This window comes from Anolis sagrei, chromosome 10, assembly GCF_037176765.1.
Source record: "Anolis sagrei isolate rAnoSag1 chromosome 10, rAnoSag1.mat, whole genome shotgun sequence".
Classification (NCBI taxonomy): Eukaryota; Metazoa; Chordata; class Lepidosauria; order Squamata; family Dactyloidae; genus Anolis; species Anolis sagrei.
Genome location: NC_090030.1, coordinates 31,764,828 through 31,788,772, shown reverse-complemented (window position 1 = coordinate 31,788,772; position 23,945 = coordinate 31,764,828). Strand labels below are relative to the sequence as shown.

Sequence of the window (23,945 nt, the reverse complement as noted above, 5' to 3'; positions counted from 1 at the left end):
CTGCCACATGCACCATGGAGGACCTTCTTGCGGCAACACCAGAAGCACTCCAAGGGGCCAGATACTGGTCAAAGGACATTTAATCAACTACCAAACTCACACATTTTGTATTTTGTCTGTTTGTTTGCTTTGTTCTGTTAGAAATGTAATATAATTTGACTGGTTGCCCTGATACGACAAATAAAATAAATGTTGTCGTGTCAGAGCAACCAGTCTATTATATTACATTTCTAACAGAACAAAGCAAACAAACAGAAAAATACACAACTTGTGAGTTTGGTAGTTGGTTAAATGTCCTTTATTTTAGTGAAAGGACCAAGGCAGTGACATCTCCAGCTCATCCCCTGTTTGGGTATCAGCCAGCACGCCAACGACTTAAATCTAGACATAGTTTTCTAAGATCTACAGAGACACTCGCTGGAACACCTCAGCAAGCGTGAGTCCAAAGGTGGCAGGCTCAAACCCAGCACCTCAACCAATGGCTGATACCAAATGAGAGACTCCCTCCTGGGCACACAGAAGACTAAAATAAATAACCCACATCTATGGCAAGCATCGTCAGAGGTTGTGAGGTCTGTTGGAAACTAGGAAAATTGAGTTTATATATCTATGGAATGATGTCCAGGGTGGGAGAAAGAACTCCTGTCTGTTTTGAGGCAAATGTGAATGTTGAAAATGGCTGCTTTGATTAGCATTTAATTGGCCTTGTAGCTTCAAAGACTGGTTGGTTGCTGCCTGGGGGAATCCTTTGTTGGAAGGTGTTAGCTGGCCTTGATTGATTCTTGTCTGGAATTCCGCAGACAAGAACAAGGCATTGAAAGCTTTTTCGACGATGCTCCAGTTCTGTGGAACTCATTGTCTCCATACATTTAGAGCAATGTCGGAGCTGCGACCTTTTGTAAAGGCACTCAAGACTTGGCTGTTTGGTTGTGCATTTAAGTAATCAGATCTAATTTGCCAAATAGTCACTGTTGAATGTTTTTATGTTGTGTAAATGCTATTTTAGACTGTAAGTCGCTCGGAGTACCTTGGTGGAGAGCGACTAATTAAGAAATAAAGTGAAGTGAAACTGCAAGGTAATTAAATGCATCAATAGGAGCCTGGTGTCTAGATCTAGGGAAGTCCTGCTCCCCATGCTCTATTCTGCTTTGGTTAGACCACTCACGGAATATTGTGTCCAATTCTGGGCCCCACAATTCAAGAGAGATATTGACAAGCTGGAATGTGTCCAGAGGAGGTTGGCTAAAATGATCAAGGGTCTGGAGAACAAGCCCTATGAGGAGCGGCTTAAGGAGCTGGGCATGTTTAGCCTGAAGAAGAGAAGGCTGAGAGGAGATATGATAGCCATGTGGGAGGAAGCCACAGGGAGGAGGGAGAAAGCTTGTTTGCTGCTTCCCTGGAGACTAGGACACGAAACAATGGCTTCAAACTACAAGAGAGGAGATTCCATCTGAACACGAGGAAGAACTTCCTGACTGTGAGAGCCGTTCAGCAGTGGAACTCTCTGCCCTGGAGTAGAATCATAGAATCAAATAATAGAATCATAGAATCAAAGAGTTGGAAGAGACCTCCTGGGCCATCCAGTCCAACCCCATTCTGCCAAGAAGCAGGAAGATTGCATTCAAATCACCCCTGACAGATGGCCATCCAGCCTCTGCTTAAAAGCTTCCAAAGAAGGAGCCTCCACCACACTCCGGGGCAGAGAGTTCCACTGCTGAATGGCTCTCACAGTCAGGAAGTTCTTCCTCGTGTTCAGATGGAATTTCCTCTCTTGTAGTTTGAAGCCATTGTCCCATTGCGTCCTAGTCTCCAAGGAAGCAGAAAACAAGCTTGCTCCTTCCTCCTCCCTGTGGCTTCCTCTCACATATTTAAACATGGCTATCATGTCTCCTCTCAGCCTTCTCTTCTTCAGGCTAAACATGCCCAGCTCCCCAAGCCGCTCCTCATAGGGCTTGTTCTCCAGACCCTTGATCATTTTAGTTGCCCTCCTCTGGACACATTCCAGCTTGTATGGTGGAGGTTTCTTCTTTGGAGGCTTTTAAACCGAGGCTGGATGTCTATCTGCTGGGGGTGCTTTGAATGCAATTTTCCTGCTTTTTGGCAGAATGGAGTTGGACTGGATGGCCCATGAGGTCTCTTCCAACTTTAGGATTCTATAATATGGCCATTTGCAACTTTCACACTTGCCCCAAGCAGAGAAGAGTTCTTCTTCTCACCCTGGACATTATTCCACAGAGATAAAAACCACACTTGCCTAGTATCCAACAGAACTCACTGTCAGGATTAATTTAGTTATATATGTGTTTTAAATGTGTTTCTATGTAATTCAAGATGGAGCCTACTGTGTGTTAGAAATTGCTATGCAGAATGTGCATGAGGCTGTGATTAAGTAACCCTGAAAGAAATGAGATAATGTATGCTCTCGCTGGGAACAGAAGGGAGTCAACCGTCTTAGACCAGAGTGAAAAGAGATAAGCAGGTGTGCACAGAGACTTTCGGTTTTCCACTAGTTCCTGTTTGTAGCTCGCTGTGTTAAGATGTGTGTTTGATGTACTTAGTAAAACTTAGTTTTCTTTTGTAACTGAAAGACTGCAGAGTCGTTATTTTGCATACAGTGTCTGCTGATCTAGCAATCCTTCAAATACTCTGACACTCACAACCTCTGAGGATGCCTGCCATAGATGTGGGCAAAACGTCAGGAGAGAATGCTTCTGGAACATGGCCACACAGTCACATGGAAAAATCACAGCAACCCAGTCATTTGGGCCCTGAATGCCTTTGACAACATACCAAAGGACCATTTCTGGTTCATAGAATCATAGAATCATAGAATCAAAGTGTTGGAAGAGACCTCCTGGGCCATCCAGTCCAACCCCCTGCCAAGAAGCAGGAATATTGCATTCAAATCACCCCTGACAGATGGCCATCCAGCCTCTGCTTAAAAGCTTCCAAAGGAGGAGCCTCCACCACACTCCGGGGCAGAGAGTTCCACTGCTGAACGGCTCTCACAGTCAGGAAGTTCTTCCTAATGTTCAGATGGAATTTCCTCTCTTGTAGTTTGAAGCCATTGTTCCATTGCGTCCTAGTCTCCAAGGAAGCAGAAAACAAGCTTGCTCCCTCCTCCTCCCTGTGGCTTCCTCTCACATATTTATACATGGCTATCATATCTCCTCTCAGCCTTCTCTTCTTCAGGCTAAACATGCCCAGTTCCCTAAGCCGCTCCTCATAGGGCTTGTTCTCCAGACCCTTGATCATTTTAGTCGCCCTCCTCTGGACACATTCCAGCTTGTCAATATCTCTCTTGAATTGTGGTGCCCAGAATTGGACACAATATTCCAGATGTGGTCTAACCAAAGCAGAATAGAGGGGTAGCATGACTTCCCCGGATCTAGACACTAGGCTCCTATTGATGCAGGACAAAATCCCATTGGCTTTTTTTGCCACCACATCACATTGTTTGCTCATGTTTAACTTGTTGTCCACGAGGACTCCAAGATCTTTTTCACACGTACTGCTCTCAAGCCAGGCATTGTCCCCCATTCTGTATCTTTGCATTTCATTTTTCCTGCCAAAGTGGAGTATCTTGCATTTGTCACTGTTGAACTTCATTTTGTTAGTTTTGGCCCATCTCTCTAATCTGTCAAGATCGTTTTGAATCCTGCTCCTGTCCTCTGGAGTCTTGGCTCTCCCTCCCAATTTGGTGTCGTCTGCAAACTTGATGATCCTGCCTTCTAGCCCTTCATCTAAGTCATTAATAAAGATGTTGAACAGGACCGGGCCCAGGACGGAACCCTGCGGCACTCCACTCGTCACTTCTTTCCAAGATGAAGAGGAAGCATTAGTGAGCACTCTCTGTGTTCGTCCACTTAACCAATTCCAGATCCACCTCACCGTAGTTTTGCCTAGCCCACATTGGACTAGTTTCCTTGCCAGAAGGTCGTGGGGGACTTTGTCGAAGGCCTTACTGAAATCCAACTGAAATCCTTACTGAAATCCAACTCTAGGATTCTACAAGGTGGCCATTTGCAACATTCACACTTGCCCCAAGCAGAGAAGAGTTCTTCTTCTCACCCTGGACATTATTCCACAGAGATAAAAACCACACTTGCTTAGTATCCACCAGAACTCACTGTCAGGATTAATTTAGTTATATACGTGTTTTAAATGTGTTTCTATGTAATTCAAGATGGAGTCTACTGTGTGTTAGAAATTGCTATGCAGAATGTGCATGAGGCTGTGATTAAGTAACCTTGAAAGAAATGAGATAATGAGATAATCCCTTCTGTTCGCTGGGATAAGCAGCTGTGCAGAGAGACTTTTGGTTTTCCACTAGTTCCTGTTTGTAGCTCGCTGTGTTAAGACGTGTGTTTGATGTACTTAGTAAAACTTAGTTTTCTTTTGTAACTGAAAGACTGCAGAGTCCTTATTTTGCATACAGTGTCTGCTGATCTAGCAATCCTTCAAATACTCTGACACTCACAACCTCTAAGGATGTCTGCCATAGATGTGGGCAAAACGTCAGGAGAGAATGCTTCTGGAGTATAGCCACATGGAAAAATCACAGGAACCTAGTCATTTGGGCCCTGAAAGCCTTTGTCAACATACCAAAGAACCATTTCTGGTTGGCAGGCTCACTGATTCATCATTGATGGAGATCAATTGGTTTGATTGGGACTCGGGGGGGGGGGGGGGAGGGGGAGAGGGAGGGAGAGAGACCTACCTCTACAATGTCGTCGTCAAACAGCAACCAAAACCCATGGCTCTTCACAATGGTGATATAATGCCCACGGTTCGGACCACTGGAGACAAAGGAGAGGTGTTAGATACAAGCGCTGAAATTATATCTCTGGCAGGGGCCCCTTATTATAACGGATGCCCCTTATTTTACAAAGGGAAAGTGTGTTCCTTATAAGACACGCAGCTATCCATGCGAGAGACATCACTCAAAAAATTGATTTTGTCACTTGGGAGTTGTAGTTGCTGGGATTTATAGTTCATCTGCAATCAAAGAGCATTCTGAACTCCAACAACAATGGGATTGAACCAAACTTGGCACACAGGACTTCCATGACCAACAGAAAATTCTGGAAGGATTTGGTGGGCATTGATCTTGAGTTTGGGAGTTGTAGTTCACCTACATCCAGAGAGCACTGTAGATTCAAACAATCATGGATCTGGACCAAACTTCACACGGATACTCAATATACCCAAATGTGAACACTGGTGGAGTTTGGGGGAAATAGACCTTGACATTTGGGAATTGTAGTTGCTGGGATTTATAGTTCACCTACAACCAAAGAGCATTCTGAACTCCAACAACAATGGGATTGAACCAAACTTGGCACACAGGACTTCCATGACCAACAGAAAATTCTGGAAGGATTTGGTGGGCATTGATCTTGAGTTTGGGAGTTGTAGTTCACCTACATCCAGAGAGCACTGTAGATTCAAACAATCATGGATCTGGACCAAACTTCACACGGATACTCAATATACCCAAATGTGAACACTGGTGGAGTTTGGGGGAAATAGACCTTGACATTTGGGAATTGTAGTTGCTGGGATTTATAGTTCACCTACAACCAAAGAGCATTCTGAACCCTACCAATTATAGAATTGGGCCAAACTTCCCACACAGAACCCCCATTACCAACAGAAAATACTGTATTTTCTGATGGCTTTCACGACCCCTCTGACATCCCTTCGCGACCCCCCCAGGGGTCCCGACCCCCAGGTTGAGAAACACTGGTCTAGGGCTTTATAGGTTAAAGCCAGCACTCGGTAGGAAATTGGCAGCCAATGGACATTGGCACAACAGAGGAGTTGTATGCTCCCTGGGCGCCGCTCCTGTTAGCAACCTATCTGCCGCCCGTTGGACCATGATTTGGAGCTTCCAAACAGTCTTAAAGGCAACCCCACGTAGAGAGCGTTGCAGTAGTCTATACGGGACGTAACCAGAGCGTGGACCACCGTGGAGCAAAGTTACTGCTAGGAAGTAGCAATGGAAATAATGTTATGTTTGGGGGTCAGCACAACATAAGGAACTGCATTAGGAAGGTTGAGAAACACTGTGGTTGAATTAATGCACATTGGCACCACTTGAACTGCCAAGGCTCAATGCTATGGGATCCTAGTTGAAGACTAGAAACCTTGGTAAAAATACAACTCCCAGGAACCCATAGTATTGAGAAGTGGTGTCAAACTGTGCTAATTCTGCAGTGCAGCTGCACCATAGGGTTCTCTTATCCAGAGGAGGAGCTGAAACGAGGACCGGAGGCTCACCTGCCACAATGCACCACCACAGCCACGAGGTCGTACATCCGGTCCGGGTTCGTGGCGTCGCACGACGTGTTGAAGAGCCGGAGCTCCAAGGGGAAGACGACCCGGTAGGAGAGCTTGGTGTACCGGTGCAGCTGGTCCATGTACTTGAACCGCTTCAAGTGCAGGGCGAGGATCATGGGCAGCTTCTTCACCCGCATCCTGGCTCAAAAACACACACACACCCCAAATAATTGGATAGGAAATCGCGAGTGTGGGGAGGACAGAACAAATACAGCGCCCGCACGACAAAGGGACTCTTTGCCTGGAGTGCTTTAAACACACTGAGCAAGCAAACCCACACTGTAGGTTCCTGCAAACAAACGAATGATCTTTTGCTATCAACAAGGATATATGCCTGCTTTCTCCCTTCTCCAGCTCTGAGGAGGCCGACCTCACAATGTCTCCACAGCAACACTATGGCCAGGGTCTCTTTGTGGCTTTCTCTCTCTCTCTCTCTCTCTTTCTTTCTTTCTCTCTCTCTCTCTTCTCTTTTTCTCTCTCTTTCTCTCTCTTCTCTTTTTCTTTCTTTCCCTCTCTCTTTTTTTCTCTCTCTCTCTCTTTCTCTTTCTCTCTCTTCTCTTCTTCTTTCTCTTTCTCTCTTCTTTCTCTTTCTCTCTCTCTTTTTCTTTCTCTCTTATTTTTTCTCTCTTTTCCTCTCTCTCTTTCTTTCTCTTTCTCTCTCTTCTCTTTCTTTTTCTCTTTCTCTCACTCTTTTTTTCTCTTTCTCTTTTCTCTTTCTCTCTTTCTTCCTATTTATCTCTTTTTCTTTCTCTCTCTTTCTCTCTTCACTTTCTTTCTTTCTTTCTTTTTCTTTCCCTCTTTCTCTATCTTCTCTTTTTCTTTCTTTCTCTTTCTTTCTCTCTCTTTTCTCTCTCTCTTTTGCTCTCTCTCTCTTTCTTTCTTTCTCTCTCCTTTTCTTTCTCTCTCTCTTTCTCTTTCTCTCTTTCTTTCTCTCTCTCTCTCTCTCTCACTCTTTTTCTTTCTCTCTTTCTCTCTCTTTTCTCTATTTCTCTTTCTCCCTCTTTCTCTTCTTTCTTTCTTTCTCTTTTTTCTCTTTTCTTTCTTTCTTTTCTTTCTTTCTTTCCTTCTCTTTTCTTTCTTCCTTTCTTTCTCTTTTCTTTCTTTCTCTTTCTTTCTCTTTCTTTTTAGTTTCTTTTTTTCTCTTTCTCTCTCTTTCTTTCTTTTTCTCTCTTCCTCTTCCTTTCCTTCCTTTCTTCTGTTCTCCTTATGTCTTTTCTTCCTTTGCTTTCCCTGATACACCTTTCCTCCCCTTCTTTTCTTCCTCTTCCTTCCTTTTCCTCTCTTCCCTCCCATCGTCCCTATTTATATTATAATGCAATGCAAAATATAATACAAATATTAATAATCTATATTATAATTATATATATTTATATTACATGTAATATTACTTTTGTACTATGCTAATATTGTACTATGCTAATAATTTAATATATATATCTTGTAAGCCACTCTGAGTCCTCTTTGGGGTGAGAAGGGTGGCATATAAATGTCGTAAACAAACAAATAAATAAATAATAGTCAATGTATTGTCGAAGGCTTTCATGGCCGGAATCACTGGGTTGTCGTAGGTTTTTTCGGGCTATATGGCCATGGTCTAGAGGCATTCTCTCCTGACATTTTGCCTGCATCTAAATGCAGGCGAAACGTCAGGAGAGAATGCCTCTAGACCATGGCCATATAGCCCGAAAAAACCTACAACAACTAAATAATAGTTGTTAAAGTGCATTTACTTGTGGAAAACAACAACTCTTCGCCTCACCTCTTTTGTGCTTCCTGTTTACTGCGGCATTGCTCACAATAGTATTTGTATTCACTGCACAGAGTCTCAGTATTGCTGAACCCCCTGGAAAATAGGATAAAGTAACAAGAGTTGGGATCATCAGGGTTTTCAAGCCCCAAATTGTCTCATATTCTTCCCCAGGCATCTTTCTCTTGCACTCCTTCTCCTCCAAACTTCCTGTTCCATCCCCACCATCGTTTCATGTAAACACCCCGAATTGAAAAGGAAGCTGAAGAATCACCACAAGTTACTTCCAGTGGGACGATGACTTCTACGAGCAGAAAGATGGAGTAGCCATGGGGAGCCCTCTCAACCTGGTCACAGCTAATTTCTACATGGAAGACTTTGAAACACAACCTCTGGAAACCAAAAAGGACTCTTGTCTGCTGGAGCTAGGTGTGAATGTTTCAACTGACCACCTTGATTAGCTCCAGGCACAGTCAGCCCATTGTATGCTAATCAAGGTGGTCAGTTGAAACATTCACACCTAGCTCCAGCAGACAAGAGTCCTTTGTCTCACCCTGGTCATTCCACAGACACATAAACCCAATTTTCCTAGTTCCAACAGACCTCACTACCTCTGAGGATGCTTGCCATATGATGCAGGCGAAACGTCAGGAGAGAATGCCTCTAGATCATGGCCATACAGCCCGAAAAAAACCTACAACAACCCAATAATAACAACAAAAACAACAACAACTTGGGAAGTGTCTGATGTGTGATCCAATTCAACAGCCAGCAGATTGTCTGTTGTTGACTCCTCTTGTTGTCTTTCAAATAATAATAATAATAATAATAATAATAATTTATTATTATTAAATAAATAAATATTATTAATAAACAAGTTCCTGGATCATAGAATCATAGAATCAAAGAGTTGGAAGAGACCTCATGGGCCATCCAGTCCAACCCCATTCTGCCAAGAAGCAGGAATATTGCATTCAAATCACCCCTGACAGATGGCCATCCAGCCTCTGCTTAAAGGCTTCCAAAGAAGGAGCCTCCACCACACTCCGGGGCAGAGAGTTCCACTGCTGAACGGCTCTCACAGTCAGGAAGTTCTTCCTCATGTTCAGATGGAATCTCCTCTCTTGTAGTTTGAAGCCATTGTTCCGCGTCCTAGTCTCCAAGGAAGCAGAAAACAAGCTTGCTCCCTCCTCCTCCCTGTGGCTTCCTCTCACATATTTATACATGGCTATCATATCTCCTCTCAGCCTTCTCTTCTTCAGGCTAAACATGCCCAGCTCCTTAAGCCGCTCCTCATAGGGCTTGTTCTCCAGACCTTTTATCATTTTAGTCGCTCTCCTCTGGACATATTCCAGCTTATCAATATCTCTTCAACTGACTCAGCTCTGACTTCCACAGACCACTGAGACCCCCACAAATAACATCCATGGGCCAAACCCGACACACGGAGCCCCCATTACCAAAAGAAAATACTGGAGGGGGTTGCGAGGAATTGGCAGTGATTGATGAGAGATGTAGAGCATGACCAACATAAGATACTGGAAGGGTTTGGTGGGCATTGATCTTGAATTTGGGAGTTGTGGTTCACCTACATCTGGAGAGCACTATGAACCCAAACAACTATGGGTCTGGACCAAATTTGGCACAAATGCTCAATATATTAATATGGGAATATTGAGCATTTGTGCCAAATTTGGTCCAGACCCATAGTTGTTTGGGTTCATAGTGCTCTCCAGATGTAGGTGAACTAAAGGTAAAGGTAAAGGTAGTTCCCTGACATTAAGTCCAGTCATGTCTGACTCTGGGGTGTGGTGCTCATCTCCATTGCTAAGCCGAAGAGCCAGCGTTGTCCATAGACACCTCCAAGGTCATGTGGCCGGCATGACTGCATGGAGCGCCGTTACCTTCCCGCCAGAGCGGTACCTATTGATCTACTCACATTTGCATGTTTTCGAACTGCTAGGTTGGCAGAAGCTAGAGCTGACAGCGGAAGCTCACGCCGCTCCCCGGAATCGAACCTGCGACCTTTTGATCAACAAGCTCAGCAGCTCAGTGCTTTAACCCACTGCGGGTGGGTGAACTACAACTCCCAAATTTGAACACGGGTGGAATTTGGAGAAAATAGACCCTGGTATTTGGGAGTTGCGGTTGTGTGGATTTATAGTTCCCCTTCGAACATGAGCTTTCTGAACTTCACCAGCACCCCGAGGATGACACATGGGGCCTGCACAAGGAGGCAGGACCGCGACCCCTCGAGAATTGCCAAATGACCGCTCTGGGGGTCGCGACCCCCAGGTTGAGAACCACTGGTCTAGAGGCATTCTCTCCTGACATTTTGCCTGCATCTGTGGCAAGCATCCTCAGAGGTAGTGAGGTCTGTTGGAACTAGGAAAAAGGGTTTATATATCTGTGGAATGACCAGGGTGGGACAAAGGACTCTTGTCTGCTGGACCTAGGTGTGAATGTTTCAACTGACCACCTTGATTAGCTCCAGGCATAGTCAAAGTGGACAGTTGAAACATTCACACCTAGCACCTAGATACCAATAAAATTATATTAATTGAGGAAACAGTAGGTTAAATGTTTTTCAATGTTTACATAAAACTGTAATTTAAAATAAGGCTGACCAACTTTGATTAAACCATTATTCTAACCTTTTTCAGTGGAAATGTGCTTATGTATCCTTCCAATAATAAGAAAGAAAGTAAAATAATAAATGTAATAACAACAATAATAAAGTAAAGTAATAAATGTAATAATAATAAAAATAAAAATAAATAGAGTAAAATAAATGTAATAAAATAATAATAGAGTAAAATAATGCAAATGTAATAATGGCAATAATAGAGTAAAATAATAAATGTAATAATAATAATAAAAGAGTAAAATAAATGTAATAAAATAATAATAGAGTAAAATAATGTAAATGTAATAATGGCAATAATAGAGTAAAATAATAAATGTAATAATAATAATAATAATAATAATAATAATAATAAATAAGAGTAAAATAAATGTGATAAAATAATAATAGAGTAAAATAATGTAAATGTAATGCCAATAATAAAGTAAAATAATAAATGTAATACAATAACAATAGAGTATGATAATGTAAATGTAATAATGCCAATAATAGAGTAAAATAATAAATGTAATAACAATAATAAAGTAAAGTAATAAATGTAATAATAATAATAAATAAGAGTAAAATAAATGTAATAAAATAATAGAGTAAAATAATGCAATTGTAATAATGCCAAAAATAAAGTAAAATAATAAATGTAATAAAATAACAATAGACTATAATAATGTAAATGTAACAATGCCAATAATAGAGTAAAATAATAAATTTAATAACAATAATAATAAAGTAAAGTAATAAATGTAATAATAATAAAAATAGAGTAAAATAAATGTAATAAAATAATAATAGAGTAAAATAATGTAAATGTAATAATGGCAATAATAGAGTAAAATAATAAATGTAATAATAATAATAAAAATAAATAAGACTAAAATAAATGTAATAAAATAATAGAGTAAAATAATGCAATTGTAATAATGGCAATAATAGAGTAAAATAATAAATGTAATAAAAATAATAAAAATAAATAAGACTAAAATAAATGTAATAAAATAATAGAGTAAAATAATGCAATTGTAATAATGCCAATAATAGAGTAAAATAATAAATGTAATAACAACAATAATAAAGTAAAATAATAAATGTAATAATAATTAAAAATAGAGTAAAATAAATGTAATAAAATAATAATAGAGTAAAAATAATGTAAATGTAATAATGCCAAGAGTAAAATAATAAATGTAATAACAATAATAATAAAGTAAAATAATAAATGTAATAATAATAATAAATAGAGTAAAATAAATGTAATGAAATAATAATAGATTAAAATAATGTAAATGTAATAATACCAATAATGGAGCAAAATAATAAATGTAATAAAAAATAATAGTAATAACAGAGTAAAATAATAAATAACTGACTCGAGTATAAGCTGAAGGCAGCTTTTTCAGCCTAAAAAAGGGGCTGAAAAACTAGGCTTATACTCGAGTATATACAGTAGTATATACTTGAGTTTATGTCTGCAGAACTATACAAAGGGTAAGATTAGAGGCAGTTTTTTGGCGCTCCAAATCAAAAGAGACGCCTTTGAAAGGCACAGAAGAAATTGGGGACACCTTCCAAGATGCTCAGATGAGGTTGCTTTACTACTCAACATGTTTTGACTTCTCTCCAGTTTCTTTTGTGAGAAAGGCGACACTTAACAGCTGGAATCCCAGCAACATCTGGAGCTCCGCAAGTTGTCCAACCCTGATTTCAAAGGTCCGTGTCAATCATTCTTATTTCATTTTAATCACCTCAAACAGTGCGTTATCGACGTATTTTGTTCCACGTCAACCGACAGGTCCAGAAAGTCCTCATCTTTGCTGCTGACCTGAAGAAAGAGACAGGGTGGATTTCAAACAACCAAATCAACTGCATTTGGAAGAATGCAGGGAGAACTATAATAATAGTAATAAGAATAACAATAACAACAATAATAATAATTTTTATTTATATCCCGCTACCATCTCCCCAAAGGGGACTCGGGGTAGCTAACATGAGGCAAAGCCCAAAAATAATATAGCAAAATTAGACATAAAGCAACAGAAATATTGCATCACAACAAAATACTGTATATACTCGAGTATAAGCCTCGTTTTTCAGCCCCTTTTTTAGGCTGAAAAAACTCCTCTCGGCTTATATGTGTGTCAAGGTTATTTATTATTTTACTCTGTTATTAGTATTATTTTTATTATATTTATTATTTTACTCTATTATTATTATTACATTTATTATTTTACATTTCCATAATTTTACTCTATTATTATTACATTTACCTTATTTTACTCTATTATTGTTACATTTAGTGTTTTACTCTTTATTATTATTACTATTACTACATATATTATTTTACTTTATTATTGTTATTTTTACATGTATTATTTTACTCTATTATTACTGTTATTCTTGCATTTCCATTATTTTACTCTATTATTATTTTTATTACATTTATTATTTTATTCTAGTTATTATTATTGGAAGGATATGTAAGCACATTTACATTGAAGAAGTGGTTTAGAATAATGGTTTAATCACAGTTGGACAGCCTTATCTTACATTACAGTTTTATGTATGCATTCAGAACCATTTAACCTACGGATGCCTCAATTAATGTCATTTTATTGCTATCTATTTTCATTTTGAAATTAGCCAGTCGCTGCTGTATTTCCCACCCTCGGCTTATATTTGAGTCAATATATTTTCCCAGTTTTTTGTGTAAAATTAGGTGTCTCAGCTCGGCTTATACTCGAGTATATATGGTACTTTTGTTACTTTATTTTGTAACAAAATAAAGTAACAAAAGTATTTTGTTGTGATGCAGTTTTTCTGTTGCTTTATGTCTAACTTTGCTATATATTATTTATTTTATTTTGTTACTTTATTTTGTAACAAAATAAAGTAACAAAATAAATAAAATAAAATAAAGTAACAAAATAAAATTAAATAAACGGTGCAAAATAACATAATGCTCTTCAGTCAACAAAACTGAAAGTCTAAAATGCACACTGGTGATACGTTAGGTCAAGCACTTTTGGCTTTTCTTTTCTAGGTTCAAAACTAATCAACGTGTCAATTTTGGAAGCTCATGGGATTCCTCATTGCGCAAATGGGATGCAGAGTTCAACTTACCTGGAAACGGTTGGAAATCGCAACCTTCCAAGCCTTCACTATTTGTTTGTTAATGTAGAAGCATACGAGAAGCTCGGCCTCTCACTGAACATCGAGAAAACCAAAGTGCTGTTCCAGCAGTCGCCAGACAACTCTCCAATGCCAGAGATACAGCTTAATGGTGTAACATTAGAAAATGTGGACCATTTCTGCTCCCTTGGAAGCAACTTCTCCACCAAAGTCAACATCGACACCGAAATATGACACCACCTGAGCTCTGTGAGTGCAGCATTTTTCTGAATGAAGCACAGAGTGTTTGAGGACCAGGACATCCATAGGGATACCAAGGGGCTTGCCTATAAAGCTATTGTCCTCCCAACCCTGCTCTATGCCTGCGAAACATGGTCTACAGATGTCACATGCAACTCCTAGAACGATTCCATCAGCGCTGCTTCTGGAAAATCCTGCAAATCTCTTGGGAAGTCAAGCGGAGAAATGTCAGCGTGCTGGAAGAAGCACAGACCACCAGCACTGAAGCGATGGTCCTCCACCATCAACTCCGCTGGACTGGCCACGTTGTCTGGATGCCCGACCACCGTCTCCCAAAGCAGTTGCTCTACTCCGAACTCAAGAACGGAAAATGGAATGTGAGAAGACAAGAAAAGAGATTGAAAGATGGGCTAAAAGCCAATCTTAAAAACTCTGGCATAGACACTGAGAACTGGGAAGCCTTGGCCCTTGAGCGCTCCAGCTGGAAGTCAGCTGTGACCAGCAGTGCTGTAGAATTTGAAGAGGCACGAATGGAGGACAAAAGAGAGAAACAAGCCAACTCAGACTGGGACTGCCTTCCACCTGGAAACCGATGCCCTCACTGCGGAAGACGATGCAGATCAAGAATAGGGCTCCACAGTCACCTACGGACCCACCGTCAGGACACTGATCCTGGAAGACTATCCTACTCAGCCAACGAGGGATCGCCTAAGTAAGTAAGAAGCTAGTTAGCTCCAAGTAAGAACCTAGTTAGCTCCTATGAAATTTTGGATCTGCAATCCTGTTCAATCCTGTTGAATGGAAGCCAATCCTTGCTCACTACATGTAAATTTCTGCTGCTTATGAACTCTGCATCTAGCACTCTGCTGTATTTTTGGTGGAATCACCCTCAGAGACGGTTATTTTGAGCCTAATAGCTCCTGATTCCCAGCAAAGCGAAATATAAATCCCAGCAACTACAACTCCAAAATGACAAAATTAATCCCGTCCCCAAACCGCACCAGTATTCAAATTTGAGTGTATCGGGTATTTGTGCCAACCCCGGGCCTTAGTTTGAGGACCCCTGGTGTAGAGGAACATAAAGAGCAATTGGTAAACAAGGGAACATACAGCTTCGCAGTTGAGGCATCTGGTTTCGTTGGTGAGGGTCCCCTGGAAGATTTCGTGGACCCAGGTGAGGTCGCCCTTCTCCGCCTCGTCGCCACCGCCGCTGCTCTCGAGGCTCCCGTTCTGGAGCTTCCCGTTCTGCTTCTCCTGCTTCTTCTCTTCTTGCAGTAAGTCGGCAATGGTGTTCAGCAAGTAGTTGAGGAACTCGTGGGCGTCCTGCTGCATGTAATTGTCAAAGAGTTCTGGCAACGGAAAAGGGAAAGGTAAGGAGGTTGAGACTTCAGCAAGGCCTAGGATATAAATAATAATAATAATAATAATAATAATAATAATAATAATAATAATAATATATTTAAATAAATAAATAAATTATTATTATTATTATATGATAATAATAATCTATATAAATAAAAATGTAATGTTAGTTCGTGCTACCATCAGAACTCAAAAACCACTGGGGGAATTGACACCAAATTTGGACACAAGACACCTAACAGTCCAATGTACGTCCTCCACTCAAAAAAATTGATTTTGCCATTTGGGAATTGTCGTTGCTGGGATTTATAGTTCACCTACAATCAAAGAGCATTCTGAACTCCACCAATGATGGAATTGGGCCAGACTTAGCACACAGGGCTCCCATGACCAACAGAAAAAACTGGAAGGGTTTGGTGAACATTGACCTTGAGTTTGGGAACTGTAGTTCACCCACATCCAGAGAGCACTGTGGACTCAAACAATGATGGATCGGGACCAAACTTGGCACGATTATTCCATATGCCCAAATAGGAACACAGATGGAGTTTAAGGGAAATAGACCTTGCCATTTGGGAGTTGTAGTTGCTGGGATTTATAGTTCACCTACAATCAAAGAGCATTCTGAACTCCACCAATGATGGAATTCAACCAAACAGGACTCCCATGACCAACAGAACACATTGGAAGGGTTTGGTGGGCATTGACCTTGAGTTTGGGAGTTGTAGTTCACCTACATCCAGAGAGCACTGTGGACTCAAACAATGATGGCTCTGGACCAAACTTGACACAAATATTCCATATGCCCAAATATGAACACAGATGGAGTTTGGAGGAAATAGACCTTGACATTTGGGAGTTGTAGTTGCTGGGATTTATAGTTCACCTACAATCAAAGAGCATTCTGAACTCTACCAATGATGGAATTGAACCAAACATGGCATACAGGACTTCCATGACCAACAGAACACACTGGAAGGGTTTGGTGGACATTGACCTTGAGTTTGGGAACTATAGTTCACCCACATCCAGAGAGCACTGTGGACTCAAACAATGATGGATCTGGACCAAACTTGACACAAATATTCCATATGCCTAAATATGAACACAGATGGAGTTTGGAGGAAATAGACCTTGACATTTGGGAGTTGTAGTTACTGGGATTTATAGTTCACTACATTCTGAAACCCACAAACGACAGAATTGGGGCAAACTTCCCACACAGAACCCCCATGACCAACAGAAAATACTTAAGGCCATCCAGTCCAACTCTCTTCACTAGGGCAAGAAAATGTAATCAGAGCCCTCCTGACAGAGAGCCATCCAGTCATAAATAGAGATAGATAGATATAATTCTCTCTCTCACACACACACAGATAGAGTATCATAGATTTGAAAGGGACCCTTAAAGAAGGACAATGATATGTTGCATATTCCAGAGTAGGCAAACCAGACACTCTCCACATCAACACTGGCAAAGAAACAACAAGAAATACTGTTTACCCACAAGCATAAAAGACATGACATATATTAGAAACCAACACTTTCTCATTACTTTATTTCCCAGATCACCAGACTGGGCCACAGCAACGCGTGGCAGGGGACAGCTAATAATAATAATAATAATAATAATAATAATAATAGGGCGGGATTAAATGAACCAATGAATGGCGTCAAACCAAGGGATAGCAAAGCGGGCCCATTTGTTTTAAAGACGCCAATAGACATCTATTGGGTTGGGTTGCGGTGAGTTTTCCGGGCTGTATGGCCATGTTCCAGAAGCATTCTCTCCTGACATGGTCACTTCTTGGGCTAGTCGGTGTCTTGTGTCCAAATTTGGTGTCAATTCGTCCAGTGGTTTTTGAGTTATGTTAATCCCACAAACCAACATTACATTTTTATTTATATAGACTAGCCGTTCCCTGCCAGGTGTTGCTGTGGCCCAGTCTGTGTATATGTGTTTTGTGTGTGTGTGTGTAGATGTGTGTATATATTTGTGTGTTTATAAGTGCATATGTATATTGTGTATATGTGTGTGCTTGTCTTTATGCATATTTGTGTTTATATATGTGTACGTATCAGTTCATGTGTATATTTGTGTGGGCATGTGTATATTACATATGTGTGTATGTAGATGTATGTGTGTGTATATTTGTGTGTGCTTGGGTATATATATGTGTATATATGTGTGCAGGTGTATATGTATATGTGTGTATATGTATATGAGTGTGTATATGTATATGAGTGTGTGTGTGTGAGTATGGTGTAGTCCGTTCTGCTGAGGGTTTTTTTTTTTTTTGTATTTTTAGGGGTGATGAATACTCATTGGACTGTTAGGTGTATTGTTCCAAAATTTGGTGTCAATTCGTCCAGTGGTTTCTGAGTTATGTTAATCCCACAAACGAACATTACATTTTTATTTATATACTAGCTGTCCCCTGCCACGTGTTGCTGTGGCCCACATGGGGGTTCTGTGAGGGAGGTTTGGCCCAATTCTATCGTTGGTGGTGTTCAGAATGCTCTGTGATTGTAGATGAACTACAAATCCCAGTAATGACAACTCCCAAATGTCAGGGTCTATTTCCCCCAAACTCCATCTGTGTTCATATTTGGGCTTATGGAATATTCGTACCAAGTTGGGTCCAGATCCATCATTGTTTGAGTCCACAGTGCTCTCTGGATGTAGGTGAACTACAACTCCCAAACTCTAGGTCAATGCCCACCAAACCCTTCTAGTGTTTTCTGTTGGTCATGGGAGTCCTGTATGCTTAGTTTGGTCCAATGCCATAATTGGTGGAGTTCAGAATGCTCTTTGAGTGTAGATGAACTATAAATCCCAGCAACTACAACTCCCAAATGACAAAATCATAAATTTTTGAGTGAAGGTCACTCCTTGTGTTGTGAGACGTTTTGTTGCCAAATTTGGTGTGATTTCGTTCATTGGTTCTTTTGTTTTTAAGGTACTCACGACGACAAGACCATATATATATAGATATAGATATAGATATAGATATAGATATAGATATAGATTGTCCTCCCCACCCTGCTATAAGCCTGTGAGATGTGGACTGTCTAGAGATGTCACATACAACTCCTGGCAGCCACAAGCCACTCTAAACACCTTTGCAGACGCATACGAGAAGCTCGGCCTGTCATGCTCATTATGCACAGAGCATTTATATATATATATATATATATATATATATATATATATATATATATATTAGGCCTGGGCGGTTTCGTTTCGTTAATTCGTAATTCGTTAATAATTCGTTAATTTTTCCAATTACAAAACGATAACGAACCATTCTGGAGCAATTATTAAAAAAAACGAATTATTAAACACGTTTTGTAAATGCTTCGTATTTCGTTATTGTATTCGTTTCGTTATTGTTCCGAGATCGTTTCGTTATTATTTCCGCATGTCTGGGCCAGTTTTATGGTTTAATTAGTGAAAAAAAAATTATAATATCACACCAACAGTCAAGAACAGAGGGAGAGGGAAGCTTCAGAAGTTTTTGGAGGTTTTTTAGCGTATTTCGCGGTCGCGTCCGCCATTAACGAAATTTCGTAAATATCGAACTTTTTAAAAGGAAAATTTTGTAATTATTTTAAATATCGAAACAAAAAAACCCCCCAAATACAAATCGATTTTAGAAACAAATTTTTGCGTTGTTACCCAGGCCTAATATATATATATATATATATATATATATATATATATAAACACTTTTAAGCCTCTCTGAGTTCCCTTTGGGGTGAGAAGGGCGTCATATAAATGTCGCAAATAAATAAAATAAATAAATATCCATCAGTGGACCACTGGTGTGGCATTAGACACTCTCCTCTCTCTGTGGACCTTCAGATCAATGGACATGGCTGGAAAGCCCTGGAAGAAGCCCACAATGAAGCAGGTAGCAAGAAGCACCCAATGGTTGACTCACCGTTCTCCTTCCTCAGCCGGGAAATAAACTTCTTGGGGGGGATGACGCCCACCTTCTTCTTCTGGGTGGCGATGCTGTTGAAGAGGTCCGAGAGGCAGGTCAGGAGGCTCTCCTTCTTGCGGGGCTGAACCTTGTAGGCCAGGACCTTCTCCCGAAAGGGGCGGCAGAAGTACAGCGCCTGGAGGACCGAGTTGCAGTAGCAGGTGTTGCCAAACTGGAGAAAGAGGAGAACAAGTGGGAAGAAGGAGGGAGGGGAGGAAGGATATTAAAGGACCCGGGCGCATGACCTCATGGAAGGAACAAAACTGTTAGCTCAAGGTTAAGGTCTTCCCTTGACATGAAGTCCAGGGGTGTGGTGCTCATCCCAGAGTTGGACACAACTAGATTTCATGTAAACCTTTATCTTTACATTTACCTATATGAGAGATGTCAATTTGAGAGAGGCCTCAGTGGGAGAAAGGCCTTAGTGTTTGTAGGCCTTAGTTTGAGAAGGCCTGGTGTGAGAAACTTTGGTGAGAGAAGCTCCCGGGGGAGAAGCTTCAGTGTTGTGGCCAAGGTGGTCCATGCCTTAGTGACCTCTAGACTGGATTACTGCAATGCACTCTACATGGGGCTGCCCTTGAAAACGGCCCAGAAATTTCAGATGATCCAACGGGCGGCAGCCAGGTTGTTAACTGGGGCTCCTTACAGGGAGCAGTCAAACCTCCTATTCAAGGAGCTCCACTGACTGCCATTCATCTACCAGACCCAATTCAAGGTGCAGGTTCTTACCTACAAAGCCCTGAACGGTTTGGGACTCGCCTACCTGCGTGACCGCATCTCTGTATACGAACCCACACAATCCTTTCGATCATCCAGAGAGGCCCTGCTCTCGATCCCACCAGAATCACAGGCACGATTGAATCATAGAATCAAAGAGTTGGAAGAGACCTCATGGGCCATCCAGTCCAACCCTCTGCCAAGAAGCAGGAATATTGCATTCAAATCACCCTGACAGATGGCCATCCAGCCTCTGTTTAAAGGCTTCCAAAGAAGGAGCCTCCACCACACTCCAGGGCAGAGAGTTCCACTGCTGAACGGCTCTCACCGTCAGGAAGTTCTTCCTCGTGTTCAGATGGAATCTCCTTTCTTGTAGATTGAAGCCATTGTTCCACATCCTAGTCTCCAGGGAAGCAGAAAACAAGCTTGCTCCCTCCTCCCTGTGGCTTCCTCTCACATATTTATCCATGGCTATCATATCTCCTCTCAGCCTTCTCTTCTTCAGGCTAAACATGCCCAGCTCCTTAAGCCGCTCCTCATAGGGCTTGTTCTCCAGACCCTTGATCATTTTAGTCGCCCTCCTCTGGACACATTCCAGCTTGTCAATATCTCTCTTGAATTGTGGTGCCCAGAATTGGACACAATATTCCAGGTGTGGTCTAACCAAAGCAGAATAGAGCATGGGGAGCATGACTTCCCTAGATCTAGACAATATGCTCCTATTAATGCAGGCCAAAATCCCAGATGGCTGCTGTATTCCTACCAAACTAACTAACTAACTAAACACACAGATGTCTATAATATGCAGTAGACAGGAAAGAGGGTGTATGGTATAGAGTAGTGTGATACTTCTCATATAGGTATTCTATTTATCCACTTTTCACAAAGTATACTCATAACATATTAAGTAGTATAACTCACATAATTTTACTCCAAACTTGCTAAGATTCTCAAGTATAACTAAGGCTTCCAACTAGGTTACTAATGCATACTTAACATAAAGTTGTACATATTGGGAGAGATAGCCAATAGTCCAGAGGACAGGAGCAGAATTCAAAACGATCTTGACAGATTAGAGAGATGGGCCAAAACTAACAAAATGAAGTTCAACAGGGACAAATGCAAGATACTCCACTTTGGCAGAAAAAATGAAATGCAAAGATACAGAATGGGTGACGCCTGGCTCGAGAGCAGTACGTGTGAAAAAGATCTTGGAGTCCTCGTGGACAACAAGTTAAACATGAGCCAACAATGTGATGTGGCGGCAAAAAAAGCCAATGGGATTCTGGCCTGCATCAAGAGGAGCATAGTGTCTAGATCTAAGGAAGTAATGCTACCCCTCTATTCTGCTTTGGTTAGACCACATCTGGAATATTGTGTCCAATTCTGGGCACCACAATTCAAGAGAGATATTGACAAGCTGGAATGTGTCCAGAGGAGGGCGACTAAAATGATCAAGGGTCTGGAGAACAAGCCCTATGAGGAGCGGCTTAGGGAGCTGGGCATGTTTAGCCTGAAGAAGAGAAGGCTGAGAGGAGATATGATAGCCATGTATAAATATGTGAGAGGAAGCCACAGGGAGGAGGGAGCAAGCTTGTTTTCTGCTTCCTTGGAGACTAGGACGCGGAACAATGGCTTCAAACTACAAGAGAGGAGATTCCTTCTGAACATTAGGAAGAACTTCCTGACTGTGAGAGCCGTTCAGCAGTGGAACTCTCTGCCCCGGAGTGTGGTGGAGGCTCCTTCTTTGGAAGCTTTTAAACAGAGGCTGGATGGCCATCTGTCAGGGGTGATTTGAATGCAATATTCCTGCTTCTTGGCAGAATGGGGTTGGACTGGATGGCCCAGGAGGTCTCTTCCAACTCTTTGATTCTATGATTCTATGATTCTATGATATAGGTAACACTTATTCTAGCAGTACAATAGTAGTAGTATAGGTTCTGTAATACAACCAAAGTTCAAAAACAGTCTTATTGCCGTCTTGAATCTGTTCTTAAGTCTTCATGGAGTCAACAAACAAATAAATGCACATATAAGAATAAGTGTTACCTATATGTACAACTTTATGTTAAGTATGCATTAGTAACCTAGTTGGAAGCCTTAGTTATACTTGAGAATCTTAGCAAGTTTGGAGTAAAATTATGTGAGTTATACTACTTAGTATGTTATGAGTATATTTATTTTATTTATTTTGAAGATTTCTATACCGGCCTTCTCAACCTCGGCGAGGGACTCAGGTCGGTTTACAGTGCATATCAAATACAATCATATAAAACAACAATTACAGGTCAATACATATTAAAATAGTACAACTCAGTACAATAAAAACATCATCATTACATCATTACAATATGCCAAATCGTCAATCCAGTCATAGTCAAAAACATATTCATAGTCACAGTTCATCATAGGTCATCACAGGGAAGGTTCTAGGTTCAGTCTTCAAATGCCACCCTCCAGAGCCATGTTTTTAGCTATTTCCTAAACGTCAGGAGGGAGGGGGCAGATCTAACCTCTAGTGGGAGGGAATTCCAAAGCCAGGGAGCCACCACAGAGAAGGCCCTGTTCCTTGTCCCCACTAATCTTGATTGTGAAGGTGGTGGGACCGAGAGCAGGGCCCCCCCAGAAGATCTTAGTAGCCTTGATGGTTCATAGGGGAGAATCCGTTCGGACAGGTAAACTGGGCCGGAGCCGTTTAGGGCTTTATAGGTCAACACCAGCACTTTGAATTGTGCCCGGAAGCTGATAGGCAGCCAGTGGAGCTGGCGTAACAGAGCGGTCGTATGGTCTCTGTACCCTGCTCCTGTTAGTAATCTGGCTGCCGCGCGTTGGACTGATTGAAGCTTCCGGGCAGTCTTCAGAGGCAACCCCACGTAGAGAGCGTTGCAGTAGTCTAAACGGGATGTAACCAGAGCGTGGACTACCGTGGCCAAGTCAGACTTCCCAAGGTACGGGCGCAGCTGGCGCACAAGTTTTAATTGTGCAAAAGCTTCCCTGACCACCGCCGAGACCTGGGGTTCCAGGCTCAGCGATGAGTCCAGGATCACTCCCAAGCTGCGAACCTGCGCCTTCAGGGGGAGTGTGACCCCGTCCAGCACAGGCTGTAACCCTATGCCCTGTTCGGCCTTTCGACTGACCAGGAGTACCTCTGTCTTGTCTGGATTTAGTTTCAATCTGTTGTCCCTCATCCAGTCCGTTACAGCGGCCAAGCACCGGTTCAGGACTTCAACAGCCTCCTTAGTAGCAGGTGAAAAGTGGATAAATAGAATACCTATATGAGAAGTATTACACTACTCTATACCATACACCCTCTTTCCTGTCTACTGAATTCCTACCAAAGGCTGAGCATGTGTTTGTGACATAAACCAAGAAAATACATTATTGGAAATAACAGAGCGGTGTCCCTCTGAATGTCAAACTGGAGTGCTCTCGCTGCGGGTGAAAAGAGGCAAGAAAAAGTCGGGTGAGGACTTCAAACGGCTGTGGCTCGAGGGATGCAGCGGTGCCACCAAGGTCCCTCCAAGCCAAAGACATCAAGTTCAATGCTCCAAGAGGCCTCAAAATAGCAGGCTCTCCCTCTGGGTCGGGGAGGTGGAAGCAATTTCCAGTTGCTGGCATTCAGCAGAGAAACATGTCTGAAGGGGAGGCGACAGGCGAGCGAGGCGTCCATGTCTTATTTCCTGTTTACAAGGCAATCGCTAGCAGCAGCTGTTTGGCATCTGTCTCATTTGAAGCCCGAAAGGAGATAGGAAGTGACACGGGAAAGAGATGCAACCCGGACTGA

The 23,945-nt window shown here is 41.5% G+C and overlaps 1 protein-coding gene across 2 annotated transcripts in view; it reads right to left on the bottom strand.

Annotated features, from left to right (window-relative positions):
* LOC132763100 (ubiquitin carboxyl-terminal hydrolase 12-like) overlaps window positions 1–23,945 on the bottom strand; it is a 45,036-nt gene that overhangs the window by 1,412 nt on the left and 19,679 nt on the right. Inside the window, exons 3-8 of one of the 2 annotated variants that reach the window (XM_067471672.1) lie at window positions 19,403–19,616; window positions 15,207–15,445; window positions 12,473–12,549; window positions 8,102–8,185; window positions 6,283–6,480; window positions 4,721–4,799 (exon numbers count right to left, since the gene is read on the bottom strand). In XM_067471672.1, the coding sequence (XP_067327773.1) occupies window positions 4,721–4,799; window positions 6,283–6,480; window positions 8,102–8,185; window positions 12,473–12,549; window positions 15,207–15,445; window positions 19,403–19,616 (891 nt within the window). Of the gene's footprint in view, window positions 1–4,720; window positions 4,800–6,282; window positions 6,485–8,101; window positions 8,186–12,472; window positions 12,550–15,206; window positions 15,446–19,402; window positions 19,617–23,945 lie in introns of both variants that reach the window. The other variant, XM_067471673.1, reaches the window with a different exon arrangement.